Raw genomic sequence first — 12,729 nt, 5'->3', positions numbered from 1 at the left:
GTGTACATTTTTATGGTTTTTGAATGGTTAGAATGTATTTTCTGCATCTTGTTTTGTGGTTTTGATGACCAGATGTGCAATATCTTATTTTGTTGTTTAACTGGAATTTTTATTCAAAGTTGAAATATTGGCTTCATATCTTTTTGCTGCCTCTAAGTCCTTTTCTTTTCTCTTCATCTCCATATCTTGGCTCTGTGGTCAAAAGAGATACAGTGAACATTTTGTGTACAATTCGAGTAAAACTGTATGATCCTTCAGAGAGATTTTAAGAATTAAACCTTCAACAATCGTAGGGGCAATGGAAATAAAAATATTCCACACTAATAAAATTAATCTATTTTGAAAATGTTGCATCCTTTTTCCACCAAAACCCTTCAGTGCACATGTTTAAGAACAATGTAGTACTCGCATGAAGCAACCAGGCACGGCAGCTATTACAGATACTTAATGTGCACTCAATTAGAGAGAGAGAGAGATTGTCCACATACACGTTCTCTCTTGCTTTCTCCAGTGCTAGAAGCCAAAACCCACTTCATGAAATCTCCTCACTTAAAAAGCAGGGACATATTTTGTTGTCATGTCAGAACATTTTAGACGATCAGAAATAATGTGTTAATTATACAGAGAAAATTACACGTCCACATGTAAAACTACTAACAATTCTTTCAGATTATTCAACGTTGCTTAGGATCTTACAGTCTCTGGTGAGGTTTTAAGAGGTTTCAAGAGATACATTTTCTCAACAAGGAGACACAGTTTTGATAAAAAACTGAATTACAAATATTTCTACAACAGATTTACCTGTTTGTGAAAGCACCAGATACAAAGCAATACGATGTTAATAAATAATCGTTTTGTATACAATTTGGTTAGAAATGCAAAAAGCATTATTATACTGATATCCCTGTTTTCTTTTAATTCCAGATCAATTCCAACAAGTAATTCCACAATAATTCTGTTTTTCAGTTTATATGCAGCATCTAAGTAACACAGTTTTTAGTTTTGGTCCAATGTTTTTCATTTGTGTCCAGAAGAATTTCACACCCAGCGGCTCAGGTACTCTTCAAAGAAAAGGTGCTGAAAATGATGTTAGCTCTTTGTAGGACAAAACGCTCTGGACAAATTTTCTTTGAAATGCTCTATCCCATTTTTAGACTGGAGATTTGGTAAAATATATCTTTTGCATTGAGAACTTCTCTCTGGTATTTCTATGCAAACCTCAAAAAAAAAAACCCAAATATTTAAAGGAAAAAAACAACCAAAACTGTTAGTCCCAAGGACTAAACAATAATGCTGAGATTGATTTCATTTACACTTTCTCATCTAAAAACAATTACCCGTCAGACATACTACTTTTATTGTAAATGAAGACAAGAAGGCACCTCAAAATGGAGATCCATCTTAACAAAGATAAATAAAACTGGCAATTTATCATTTGAGAATTATTTGAATTATTTGTCATTCTATTTGTCACTGAAGTGTCAAAACACAGTTGTCCAAAATACTGATTAAGGCTGGAAATAAAAGCCAAAATATGGTACTATTCTGTAAGTAGAACATTGCAAAACTGTATTATAAAGTTAAATGTAACTAGAAGATACATAATTACATCTGAAAGAGACAAAAAGTAAAATAGATTACAAATCCCACTCTAAGTTTCTTGTTGAATTCATGACACGGAAGGTACATCACCCTGAAAGAATGGTAGGAAGAATGAATTTTGTCCTCCATTCAGCAATGACAATGTGAGAACACAATAATGCATGTCGCAAAAGTTCTGTTACCAATTTAAACTTGTTCTGAAGTTTGAATACATTCCAAGAGTTTGTTTACTTAAGAAAAAAAAATAATCATCAATAATGAAAACAATCAAAACCCTAAGTAGAATTTCAGTGAAATACTATTTGCAAAGACATAGACCAAAAAAAAAAAAAAAAAAGGTCATTCCTTCATCCCCTTCCAGAAAAAAAGTGGAACAATAAATATTTCTTGAGAGCAAACTAAAATGATACTGGAAGACTACTTCTACTGCTATTACTATTGATATTCAGAGTAGAATGATAAATTAAAATGGTCAAACGTTATCTTTCAAAAGAAGAAAATTACCTACAAGAAGATTCAGAAGTGGGAATCAGCACAAAGTTTAAATGTGTTTACATCTCTATGGAAATTACTGTAGTGTAATGATGAAAATCAAGCTGGATTAAATGGCCTCTTGCCCACACTTAGGTGTAAGTACCTAAATAGGTATTCATATTTAGATATAAAAACCTACATATTCACTTCCAGTGACAAACGTGAAAGCAGCAGAATACAGTCAGGTATTTTAAGAGTCATTTTAAGAATTCCATGTAAGCAGGAACTCAAGTGTATATCCATTGTACATTGGTTCCTGTATGACTCTGCCACCACGGTAGGACACATATGCTGATCTTTTAGGTTCTGGAGAGTTGAAATAAATGTTTCTTTCAGTTTGTCTCACAGAACCAATAGAAGAAGTAGTTCCATCATCCCTTCTACGATAATTTTGTTGGTAATTTGGTTTAACTTTTGAGTATGAAGTGGGAGTTCCTAAAATTGGAAAAACAAATGTATAAAGTAATGTTGTGATATCACTCAAAGAAGACAAAATTTAAAAGAATGTTCTGTACAGACAGTCCACTCAAAATAGAGATTGTCCATATGCGACACATAGAACGGAACAAGGTAGTGCTAAATCATCTAATAGTTTAGTTTTTAGAAATGAGTAAGCCAACTGTTTTATAAAAATACCTTTGCCTGTTCCTGCATTAGGTGAGTTTCTTTGCTCCTCAGAAATACAGTTATTCTTCTTTACCCCCTTGAAGTGGCATTTCCTCACACATTCAGCGCTGCCTGTTGCTGAAGGATTTAATTGCACAGATTTACCTTTCAAAAAGCACACATTTTCTTATCAAGAAATGCTATGATGAATTGAAAAACTCATCTTCCACTTCATACACAGGTCTCCTTAGGTAAGGAACACTATCTTCCTCTTTAAATATTTTGAAAGAATCATCTCACAAAATGAAAAAAAAGTTGCTACATTTCCATTAGCACAGCTCAAGGTCTCAAAATCTTGAGGACAAACTCAAAATTTAACAATAACAGTCCAACAGTACTTTGAACAAGTTTGAAACAAACAATTACTTTGATTCTGTCTCTGAACGTTTCCCATTAGGAATCAGAAAAACTTCAATAATACTGTAAGAAATATAATCTCACTGAAAAGCAAAGAATCACAGAACTGTATGCCCCCTGCCAAAGCAGCTCCCTAGCCCAGGTTGCACAGGTAGGCGTCCAGGCGGGTCTGCAACGTCTCCAGAGAAGGAGACTCCACCACCTCTCTGTGCAGCTGTGCCACTGCTCCGGCACTGCACTGGGAAGAAGTTCCCACACACATTTGTGCTGAACTTCCTGCGCTTCAGTTTGTGGCCATTTTCCCTTGTTCTATCACCACGCACTGCACAGAGTCCAGCCTCGTCCTTTTGCCTCCCACTCCTTAGGTATTTATGGACATGGATTAAATTCCCTCTGCATCTCCTTTTCTCAAGGCTGAACAGACCCTGGTCTCTCAGCCTTTCCTCATAAGAGAGGTGTTCCATGCCCATTAATATCTTTGTAGCCCTCCACTGAAGTCTTTCAAGGAGATCCCTGTCTATATTGTACCGAAGAGCCCAAAACTGGACACAGGAGTCCTGGTGAGGCCTCACCAGGGCAGAGTAGAGGGGGAGGATCAGATCCCTTGACCTGCTGGCCATGCTCTTTTTAATGCAGCCCAGGATCCTATTGGCCTTCTTGGCCACCAGCGCACACTGCTGCCTCAGGGCCAGCCTGTCATCATCAGGAAACCCCAAGTTCATAGGTTCATAGCTTTATAGGTTGGAAAGGACCTACAAGATCATCTAGTCCAACCATCCTCCTAACACCATCCCTACCCACTGAACTGCTAAATCAAATCCCTTAGCACCTCATCTCAACGGTTCTTGAACAGCGCTAGGGATGGTGCCTCAACCACCTCCCTAGGCAGGCCATTCCAGTGCCTGACCACTCTTTCAGAGAAAAAATGTTTCCTCAAATCTAATGTAAATCTTCCCCGGCACAACTTGTGGCCATTCCCTCTCGTCCTGTCATTATTTATCAGGGAGAAGAAGTCCCTATTCACAGAGTAGCTCTCCAGCATGTCATCCCCAAACCTTAAATAAGTACCTTTTTCATTTGAATGCTTTGATGCAGTTGGTGTCTTTTCAAAATATACTGGCTCACTTTGTTTCTCATTAAAATATTTGTTCCTCCGTGGTGCAAAATAATCACGTCCTAGAGAAAATGAAGAAAAGATGAAGGAAATCCTCAATTTTAAAGAACATTCTGAACAATAAAATGTGAACCATTTTATATTTACATTCTGAATGAAATTAATAAAAAAGAAAAAAATATAATAAAACCAAATAGACAATTCATTAAGCAACCCCCACCCAAAAAAATAATAAGATAAATATTTAAAAGCTTTAAATACGCAGGGGAATGATTTAATTACAGAATTCCTTCTTGGCAGGCATGGGGAGGTGATTGTCCCCATGTGTGCAGCTCTTGTGAGGACCCATCTGCAGTACTGCATCCAGGCCTGGGGACCCCAGTACATGACAAACACAGAGCTCTTGGAATGAGACTAGAGGAGGGCCTCTAAGATCACAGGAAGGCTGGAACAGCTCTACTATGAAGATGAGATGAGGGAATTGGGCTCGTTTAGCTTGTAGATGTATCAGGAAGCCAAAATTAATTACCTTTATTTTCATAGGATTTATCATCCGCTCTGTTAACACATTTCAATGGTACTTTCATTCCTGAAGTCTCTCTCTCTCTTTTCATATTACTGTCACCTGGAAAGGCAACAGAAGGAACACGTTAGCTCCCTGCATATAGCCACAATGAATGAAAATGTCATTCTCTTCCCTCCACATCTATGAATTAGTAATTAGCTCCAAGCAATTTCCTTGACCTGCTTGCTTTATATTCTTCTTTCTCTATTATTTTGTTTTGAAATATATTCATACGTGTAAACCAGTGAAGCATACTGCATAAGCTCTCTTGACCAGATTTAAGAATAACTGTGTTTGTTGTAAAATGAGACTGCCAACTGAATGTCAGTCAGTTTAATTAATCAGGTCGAACAAATCATTTGAGCTGAAGATACACAAGTGTCTTTGGTAGACAAACCTTCAGTAATGATGGTGAAAAGCATCAATTCTTGTTCAGAAGTCTGTTTCCCATACAAAGAAGTAACTCCTAAATTTGCAAAGAATAAGTCACCCATAACATTAGATAATCTCACAGAATGAAAATACTTGGAGCTGTAGAGACCAACTAGATGATCTTTGAGGTCCTTTTCAACCCAAGCCACTCTATGGTTCTGTGATAATATGAAAGAGACCTGTATGCTGTTTCATACCCATCTGAAGCTAGAAGATGCACAGCACTTTGCTGACAGCTAGACCAAGCATCCCTTACATGGTCATGAATTATTTTGCATTGACAAACAAAGGGGAGAAAAAGGAATAATACTGAAATTCTTATTATTCTTACCAGTATTTTATATTTCTTAAGGAAAAAATGCAAATACTGATAAGCAAACAAACACAGGTTGGTCTGAAAGTAATGCCTCCTGTAGGCATTCCCCTACTTATTTTTTTTAACGGCACAAGCCATTTCTCTGACCAAAATAAGCAGGAAAAAGTCCAATGTAATGACCATAAAGGTTTTTTATATTTACTAAAATCTTCAAACATGCTGAATAATAAGTGATATTTTCAATCCCTACAATTGATGGTGTAGTATGAAAAGGAGTGTACAAAATGTGTAACAAAAAAACTGGGTATTTCAGATATTAATTTATATTTAAAGGGTGGAGTTTGTACCAGGCATATTGACTTCATTACAACACAGTGTTCAGCAATGAGAAGCCAATAATAATTACCTTTATTTTCATAGGATTTATCATCCTCTCTGTTAATACATTTCAATGGTACTTTCATTCCTGAAGTCTCTCTCTCCGTTTTCATATTATTTTCACCTGGAAAGGCAACAGAAGGAACACGTTAGCTCCCTGAATATAGCCACAATGAATGAAAATGTTATTCTCTTCCTTCCACATCTGTAAATTAGTAATTAGCTCAAACCAATTTCCTTTATAGTTTCATATGTTCAAAGGTACATTAGGTTGGAAAGGACCTACAAGATCATCTAGTCCAACCATCCTCCTAACACCATCCCTACCCACTGAACTGCTAAATCAAATCCCTTAGCACCTCATCTAAACTCTTCTTGAACAGCGCTAGGGATGGTGCCCCAACCACCTCCCTAGGCAGGCCATTCCAGTGCCTGACCACTCTTTCAGAGAAAAAATGTTTCCTCAAATCTAATCTAAATCTTCCCCGGCGCAACTTGTGGCCATTCCCTCTCGTTCTGTCATTATTTATCAGGGAGAAGAAGTCCCTATTCACAGAGTAGCTCTCCAGCATGTCATCCCCAAACCTTAAATAAGTACATTTTTCGTTTGAATGCTTTGATGCAGTTGGTGTTTTTTCAAAATATACTGGCTCACTTTCTTTCTCATTAAAATATTTGTTCCTCCGTGGTGCTAAATAATCACGTCCTAGAGAAAATGAAGAAAAGATGAAGGAAATCCTCAATTTTAAAGAACATTCTGAACAATAAAATGTGAACCATTTTATAATTACATTCTGAGTGAAATTAACAAAAAAGAAAAAAATATAATAAAACCAAATAGACAATTCATTAAGCAACTTCCACCCAAAAAAAAAAATAAGATAAACATTTAAAAACTTTAAATACGCAGGGGTATGATTTAATTACAGAATTCCTTCTCGGCAGGCAGGGGGAGGTGATTGTCCCCATGTGTGCAGCTCTTGTGAGGACCCATCTGCAGTACTGCATCCAGGCTTGGGGACCCCAGTACATGACAAACACAGAGCTCTTGGAATGAGACTAGAGGAGGGCCACTAAGATCACAGGAAGGCTGGAATAGCTCTCCTATGAAGATGAGATGAGGGAATTGGGCTCGTTTAGCTTGTAGATGTATCAGGAAGCCAATATGAAGTACCTTTATTTTCACAGGATTTGTCATCTGTTCTGCTAAATTGCTTCACTGATACTTCCATTCCTGAAGTCTCTCTCTCTCTTTTCATATTACTGTCACCTGGAAAGGCAACAGAAGGAACACGTTAGCTCCCTGCATATAGCCACAATGAATGAAAATGTCATTCTCTTCCCTCCACATCTATGAATTAGTAATTAGCTCCAAGCAATTTCCTTGACCTGCTTGCTTTTTATTCTTCTTTCTCTGTTATTAGTCATTTCAACTGTGCATTGTGAAACTTAAGCACTCATGTATAACATCTGAATTTTCTAAGGAAGTGCCATGACACTCACATTAAAGAAGACATGGTATATACTGACTACAAAAATAAAAATACCTACCTGTCCCTGAATCTTGCTCAACGGTGTCCATTGCTAATTTCTCACTTCCCAAACCTGGAGATGGAGGAGCAATTTCTCCTGACTGGAGAACCTGAGGGTTCTGAATCCTATAATATTCTCCTAAACATACAGCAAAAAGTGAAAAAAAAAACCTCAAACACCTTTACTATACTGGCAATGGTGCTGTTCATAAAAGGGTCACCCATGTCATACTTACCAGATTTATAGCACACTTCCATTATTGCTCTTTCTTCTTCAATGTCTTCAGCAGTCTTTTCCCGTGTAACAGAAATAGCTGTAGGAAACATTTTATAAAGATTACTAGATATCTTGTCATGCCATACCAAGACCATTAATGTTTCTTAACTATCAAATAACACGATGAATTTCATTTTTGCCATGACTATTTGTTAACATTAGGTTTTTTCCCAGTGCAATGGAATTTCAGCTACAGCAGCTCTTAAAATAACTGCTGATTTAGAGTGATTTAAAAAAATATTTTCAGTATTCATCTGTAAATTATTATATATATTCTCAAAAGGAAATCTCAGTGAACATGTCATCCATGTTTTCTTGTCACAAAGCCTCTTCCCAATGTTGTTAACTTGCAGTGCCTGCAACTCTTAAGTAACACTCTTTTGTGAGTGCTCCTTATCTGTTCCAGTTAAGATTAGTAAGACTAATCTCTAAGTGAGACACGTTCCATTGCTTAACTACAGGTGTTCTGGTTGTTGATTTTTGTTTTCTTTTTCACATATGTTTTTTCATATATATATGTGTTAGTAAACCAGTGAAGCATATTGCATGCATTTTCTTTAGCAAGTCCTCAGTCAACACATAGTATTAAATATTAATTGTTAAGATGATTAAGATTGGTGAGAACAGGAAGATAATAAAAATGTCATTCTACATGAGAAAATGCCAAATGCTTGTTATATGATAGTATTTGACAGTCATCTGAATATTTTAAACTCTATTTGATGAAAAATGGAATATGGGAATTACACCAGCATCAAAATACAAAACTAGATGCTTTGCAGGAGTTAGAAACTATGGTTTACTCATGCGTCTGCTGTCTAACAGCTTTGCTGGGAAACAGTTTCAAAAACTTGACAACAGCTCTTTCCTAAAAATGTTAACAGTCATGGGAATACATCAGTTGTGAACCACATTGCATCAGGTGAAAAACCTTTATTCTAGTTCCTTCTAAGAGGAAATGGAAAACTTATTTACTATTACTATTGTCTTCGTCCTCCTCTTCATCCTCGTCTTCATCGTCTTCATTGCTGAGGTCTACAATCACTGGAGGGTGAATTGGTATTAAAATATTCCCCTGAATTTTGTAGAGTTCTTGACTATTGGCTGAAATCAGAATCCCTTCTTGGCCTTGCTGTTGAACTACAGTATCTGCAGAAAAGAACCAGAGACCGATTTTTTTTCAAGAGGGAACTGCAATCTGAAGTTCAGGTTCAGACCAACAGGTAAACTTTCAAAGTAATTATCATACATAAACTGTCTGCAAATAGATGAACTGAGCCTTATTTCAAGTATCTTCTAGAGAGGCAGGCAAATGAACACACTCCAAACACATGAAGAAATAGAATGCATGTGTAGTAGCCCCTCTGATGGGAAAGACAACACACTGCTGACTATAGCCTGCAGAAAAGAGAAGCTTCTATACTGTTCAAAAAACTTGTACAATACATAATATATTATATACTATTATATGATAATATATATAGGCTGTATATCTCTTCCTGCTAGTAGACAGACAAACTAAGTAACTTTCTTTCTTCCAATCTCTTTGTAGGTAGTTTACAACACAGGGAAATAAGGGATTAATAACATCTTGGCTGAAGTGCATCGCTTCCAGGACTCTGCTTGTGGAAATAGAGTAAGCATGCTGAGTAGCAGGCAGGCTTGGGTTGCTCCACAGGGCATCAGTTTGGAAGAATTTAGCACTGTTAAGCACTAAGCCAAATCAAACTTCAACACGAGTTTTAAGCCTGGAAATAAATAAATAATTACAGCATGTGCAATGTTATGGTGAGCACCCAGACTGTGGAGTTACAGGTATGCCAGTAAAATGAAACAGTTTGGGGCCATTTCCTAGTTCTGAGTTTCGGGCATTACTCCTAGAAAGAATGTCTGTTGGGCATCTTCTCGAGTTCACACCATAACCAAAAGTGTAATTGAGTTTACAGCAGCTCTGGCTGTCAGAGGCTGAGCATTAGAGTATGAGTGTGGGGCACCACCTGAAGGGTGGGCCCTGTGGTACCGAGCTGTGTTGGGGCAGCGCTTGGAAGGCCACGTGGGATCAGTTCAGGAAGGATGGCATTTCACCAGAGTGACACCACGCTGGGCAAAGAGTGACCACAAGGGAACAGCAGAGATGAATCGTTAAGGTCTGACTGCAGTCACCCCATTCCCCTCAATGCATTCCCCCCATTCCCTCCCTAGGGGAGGAGGTAGGAGTGGATTAGGGGAAGGTGGTTTTAGTTTGCTTTTAGTTTCTCACTTCTCCAGTCTGTTAGTAGCTGGCAATAAACTACATTAATCATTTCCTTGGAGAAAATGGACAATTTCAGATACTTTTTAGAAAACGGGAATAAAAAAAGTCCCTGAGTGATGCTTTCGAGTGAGGCCAGAAAAGACCCTATCAGTTCAGAAGCTAAGAGATTAATGATTTCCTATGAAACAAAATCTTCAGACTAAATCTGACTCGTATGTTCTAAGCCGGGACAAAATATTTACATAAATAAATGCCTTCCTACTCCAATAATATAGCACAGATGAAAAGCTAATATAAAGTTTTGCTCCGTGGATCTCAGAAATCTAAAGTGGCATCTACTAATTCATCTTATATATAACTAGCAACTATGAAGACTTGTAACACTGCACGTACATGTATAAATTAACATAGCAACCCACCCACTGATCAGTACAACTCCTTGGTTCACTCTGAACTTGATGTGATAGCTGGTCACTCCTGATTCATTTGCAGCGGTGCACTTTTTTGATGTTAACGTGCACTATGCAAGCAGTGGAAGTTTAAGGATATGTTTCAGTGTTTAGTTACTTAGTGGACAAATGGTTGAGAAAACACTTCTACTTACTGACAGTAGGCGGCAGAAACAGTCTGTTTATACGACGAGGTTTGCTATGCTGGAAGCTGCAATCGATCCTCACACAGCCTAACGGCTTTGTTTCCCAGAAACACAAGGTGTTGCTGTACTTTTGCTGGGAGACAAAACATTTTCAGACATGGTTACAGTGTACTGTGATGAACGGAGGACTAACACTTTGCAGGACCACACAGTGCTCTGTCAGAATGTTTAAAGGTAACTACACCTACGTAAGGGAGATACATTCTCCACTGCAGACATTTTACAGATGTTGGGAAGAAAAAAATCTTTCTTTTTTACACAGTATTCATTTAATTTATGTGTGCCTGGGTTTCCTCTTCTACAGAATAAGTTTACCAGACCCATCTCAAACAAAATTTGCTGAAGATGCCTAAAAAACCCCCTGAAATCATACAAATTTAGGAACTTGTACAGACTTGTCAGACGTGGATTACAAAAGAAATTTGTTTCATTCCTCTTTCAAAACCACGTTGGCAGGAGGAAGTCACTTTTGATGTTAGAATTAAAATTGTGCTTGAAGGAACTCACTCCTTTCTACCTTTATGTGAACGCTTCCCTTGTCTCCATCACGTTCACAAGATATCAGAGCTCAGAAGTTTCTCGCAGTGACAGACTCTTCACTTGAAACACTAATGCACAGAATGATTCTGAGGTTGACAGACTAAATCCCCATACACAGCGTACAAGTGGCTGCTTTAAACTGTGAATGTCCTCCAATAAAACTCCTTGTCATTAATGTGAGAGACCATGCAGCAGCCAAGTATAAAAATGTGATGAAAAATATTTACAAATCACCAAAATTATGCAAGATTTGATGTTCAGAAACTACTACCATTACACTGCTTAGGCCACCTGCCAGCTGTTTTTTCACATGACGCACAGAAGCTTAATGGGGAAAAACAAGTTGGTCATCCAATTATTGCTGCTTCACTTCTACATACAGTCCCAGTGCTGGGATAATACTGATCGAGATTTTTCCAGATTACATCTGTCCACAAAAGTGCACAACCAGCACATTTCCAGTGAAAGCCCCTTTCTTCACTCAAAATTCTCTCCCTTATTTTTCTTTAAGGAAAACAAAGTCACACTTGAAAAACGTCTGAATTCTCCCTGAAGTAAGTGGGAATGTTCCCATTGGTTCTGGAGAGACGAGTCTTACTCAGCTGGCATTAGGAGTCGAAGCCTGTCTCTGAAGCACCAATGCCTAAACCACCGATGCTCAAACAGATGCAATAACCAAGAACCAATCCACCCCTGGATTTTTACCAACTACAACAGAAACATTTCTTGGAAGTTCTGAATGGCTTCCTTTTCTGGAACAGGTCTTGAAGAAACTCAGGTAGTCAGTGTAAGCAGAACTTGTAAACACGGTCTATTAATTCAGATTTACTATAACTTTGACAGAATAAGAGAGATGAATTATGAGGGATTTTTAATGTCTGTGCTCCCTGAGTATCTGAGCCTTAGCCCCAGGAGAAATTAGGACAATTAGCTCCTCTCACTTCAGAAAATTAAATCATTGATTTATGTATGCCATGATAGATGCATACCAACTTCTAACGTTCGATAATAAATCTCCCTCTAACTATGCACGTATCATCAAGGATGCTGACCACTCTAGAATCTATAGCATTTACCTGTGCATGTGGAGGAGAATAACTGTGGTCATTCCCATCTTGATCCATTGTCACTTATTTTGTACTTATTCTACTCCTTTTATTCCAGCAGAGCACACGTTAAAAGACACCAGTGTACAAGCAAATCTTAAATTTGTCCCGAAAACAGTAGTTTTCTTTACAAGAAGGTGTTTTCAGAACTTCAGCTCTGCATCTGTTTTGGAACAAATCTCCAACTGATGGCCTAGCTAAAGCTCAGTACAGCTGAGCTGAGGAGGTGGCCTGCCTGCTAAGGGCCAAAGTTGGTTTCTGGGGTAAACAGAATGTTACCTGGCAGTTATAGGTCCACTGCTCCTGCAGACATTGTGACATCATCAGGTGACATCATCTAACCTTCCACGCTTGAACATAGTCCCTATTTCTCACTGTAGAAGTTAGGGTCTTCTAACCAA

General features: G+C 37.8%; 1 protein-coding gene across 1 annotated transcript; it reads right to left on the bottom strand.

Moving 5' to 3' along the window:
• Positions 1-2,338: 2,338 nt before the first annotated feature.
• On the bottom strand, positions 2,339-12,346 carry LOC136051458 (uncharacterized protein C12orf50 homolog). The gene is made up of 9 exons (XM_065740897.1): positions 12,299-12,346; positions 10,632-10,755; positions 8,749-8,922; positions 7,733-7,810; positions 7,516-7,635; positions 7,139-7,234; positions 4,228-4,335; positions 2,773-2,880; positions 2,339-2,571 (listed from the first exon to the last, which is right to left on the bottom strand). The coding sequence occupies exons 1-9, from the start codon at positions 12,344-12,346 to the stop codon at positions 2,339-2,341; spliced, it is 1,089 nt and encodes a 362-aa protein (XP_065596969.1).
• Between the last annotated feature and the right edge of the window lie 383 nt (positions 12,347-12,729).

The sequence above is a fragment of the Cyrtonyx montezumae genome, unplaced genomic scaffold (genome assembly GCF_038088225.1).
Source record: "Cyrtonyx montezumae isolate F1298 unplaced genomic scaffold, pur_monq_1.0 scaffold_3, whole genome shotgun sequence".
Classification (NCBI taxonomy): Eukaryota; Metazoa; Chordata; class Aves; order Galliformes; family Odontophoridae; genus Cyrtonyx; species Cyrtonyx montezumae.
Note: the sequence above shows the minus strand (reverse complement) of the source record. Positions and strands in the feature narration are given on the sequence as shown.